The sequence below is a fragment of the Lagopus leucura genome, unplaced genomic scaffold (assembly GCF_019238085.1).
Source record: "Lagopus leucura isolate 7727_CA_CO unplaced genomic scaffold, USGS_WTPT01 Super-Scaffold_100008, whole genome shotgun sequence".
NCBI lineage: Eukaryota > Metazoa > Chordata > Aves > Galliformes > Phasianidae > Lagopus > Lagopus leucura.
In genome coordinates this window covers 3,488,280-3,490,279 of record NW_024962265.1, presented here as the reverse complement: position 1 = coordinate 3,490,279, position 2,000 = coordinate 3,488,280, and the positions used below count along the sequence as shown (strand labels likewise).

Sequence of the window (2,000 nt, the reverse complement as noted above, 5' to 3'; positions counted from 1 at the left end):
CATCTCGCCTCCTGTCAGCCTGCTCACAGCCTGTCCGCAGCACAAGCAGCAGTGGAGGCAGTGAGGCTTTCCTCCTACCTGCTGCCCCTCCACCATGATCCTTTGGCTATGGCTCTGCTGCTGCTTCCCTGCTGCTGTAGGGCAGCCCGACTCGGAGCTGATGGCAAGGTACCTGGAGGAGAAGCTGATGGCAGACTACAGCGTTGCAGAGCAAGTAGGTGTTAAGACAGTTGTTATTTGGGGACATCTGGTGGCTTGTGCCCCGTTAATTGGTGTGGATTAATTGAAAGTAGCCAGCTGGAGAACTCTTGGATTGGTGTGTGTCCAGGGCTGTCAGGTGAACAAACTGCCTGGATAGCCCCTGTGGTGAGAGAGAACTGACAGTAAGAAAAATGCGCTGAATTTGTCACTCATTTGCAGTCACTTTCTTCAGGGTTTGGCATTAACATGCACAGCAGGCTGGTAAAAGTGAATTTCTTGCATCTCTCTGTGCAGCATGCCTCTCTGCTGTCCCCATGGCTGAGAGCTCAGGTGGTTCTTTGAGGTAAAGCCCCAGCACCCTCCTGTGCTGCCAAGGGTTGTGGTCTTAGTGCCTCTGGAGAGCTGGCATCCTGATAGCTGTGTTAAACAGTGTGTGCTGCAGGGACAAGAGAGTTAATGCAGTCCCCTGGCCTTGCGCCAGTCTGAGTAATTCAGAGTATTTCAGGCCCGGAGGAAGGCTTTTCTGCCCTGTCCTCTGGTCTCAGTTTTACCGTACTTGATTTTTAACTGAAGCTGGATGAAAGGAACTTCCATGTATTTCAGCTAGTAAAATGCGTCTTGACTAGGGGAGAAAAAAAATAAATTCTGCAAGTGATGACTGTTGTATTGTGCCATTGTGCAGCTTAGATTTTCTGGAAAAATGGGCCTGAAAGGGCAATGAACTTTTTGCACGTTAGGAATGACATTGCAATAGTAGTTTAGAGGCTGCGGTTTAAAAGACTGAATGCTAAACCTGTGCTCACATCCTTCAGGTCTATAGTGGATATCATGGGTGACTTTACTTAAATTACCTAAATACGCAGTTACCTTAACTTGATGAGATCTGAAAGGCTCTGTAATATCTAAGTAGATGTGATGCAGGATCTATGAATCCTGATGGATGCCAAGGGGGATACTCTACAGTGCCATAGGCAGCACTAGATGTCTGTATTTGTCATCTTCTGTCACACATAGGAAGACTCAAACTTTTCATACGTATCTGTACCTGTCTTAGAGTTAGTCATTCCTCCCGTACTAGCATGGGAAGAATCACTCTACAAGTGTTCATCTCTCTGCTCTGGGAGGTCCTCAGCAACTTTTTTGCCAATCCTGTTTACTGCAGACACATATTTCTTGTTGGGGAATTTAGCAACAATCCAGGACTGTCTTGCACACCAAGCTGTATAAGTGGTAAACCATCTTCAACACTGTCCTGCTAGTTGAATGGCATCTGGGAGCACTCATTCATCTGCTTATGGGGAGAACTGTTAGGGAGCTAGGGCAGATGACAAGAGGCTCTTTATCACCATTACACTAGATGCAGTTCTGGTCAGGTCTTCAGTGGTTGTTATTTGCTACTGCCCAGCTTATTCTTTGTATGCCATGCTAAGATGTCAGGAGCAATGGAATCAGTACTAGCAGTTGTTGGGCTTTAATTAGAGTGCTTCAGAGGGCTTTAAAGATAAAAATTGGTGGAAAGTTGGAAATTGTTCTATTAGATGATGTTAGTGAAGTAGGATGTTTTAAAAATACTCCGATGGACTGATTGGTGTCATAAACCCTGCAGCAGTGCTTTGGCAGTAGTCATAAAGTCCTAACAAGCAGAATTTACTTTTACTGACCAATATCTACCAGTTATTCTCAAGACTTCAGAAGCTATCTTTCTGAGAGAATCACGTCATCCTCTCCTCTCCTCTCCTCTCCTCTCCTCTCCTCTCCTCTCCTCTCCTCTCCTCTCCTCTCCTCTCCTCTCCTCTCCT

At 46.1% G+C, this 2,000-nt stretch overlaps 1 protein-coding gene across 1 annotated transcript in view; it reads left to right on the top strand.

Moving 5' to 3' along the window:
• ITIH5 (inter-alpha-trypsin inhibitor heavy chain 5) overlaps positions 1 to 2,000 on the top strand; it is a 48,328-nt gene continuing 46,328 nt past the window's right edge. Inside the window, exon 1 of the mRNA XM_042872789.1 lies at positions 1 to 214. Coding sequence (XP_042728723.1) covers positions 95 to 214 — 120 coding nt within the window. The 5' untranslated portion in view covers positions 1 to 94. The remainder of the gene's footprint in view (positions 215 to 2,000) is intronic.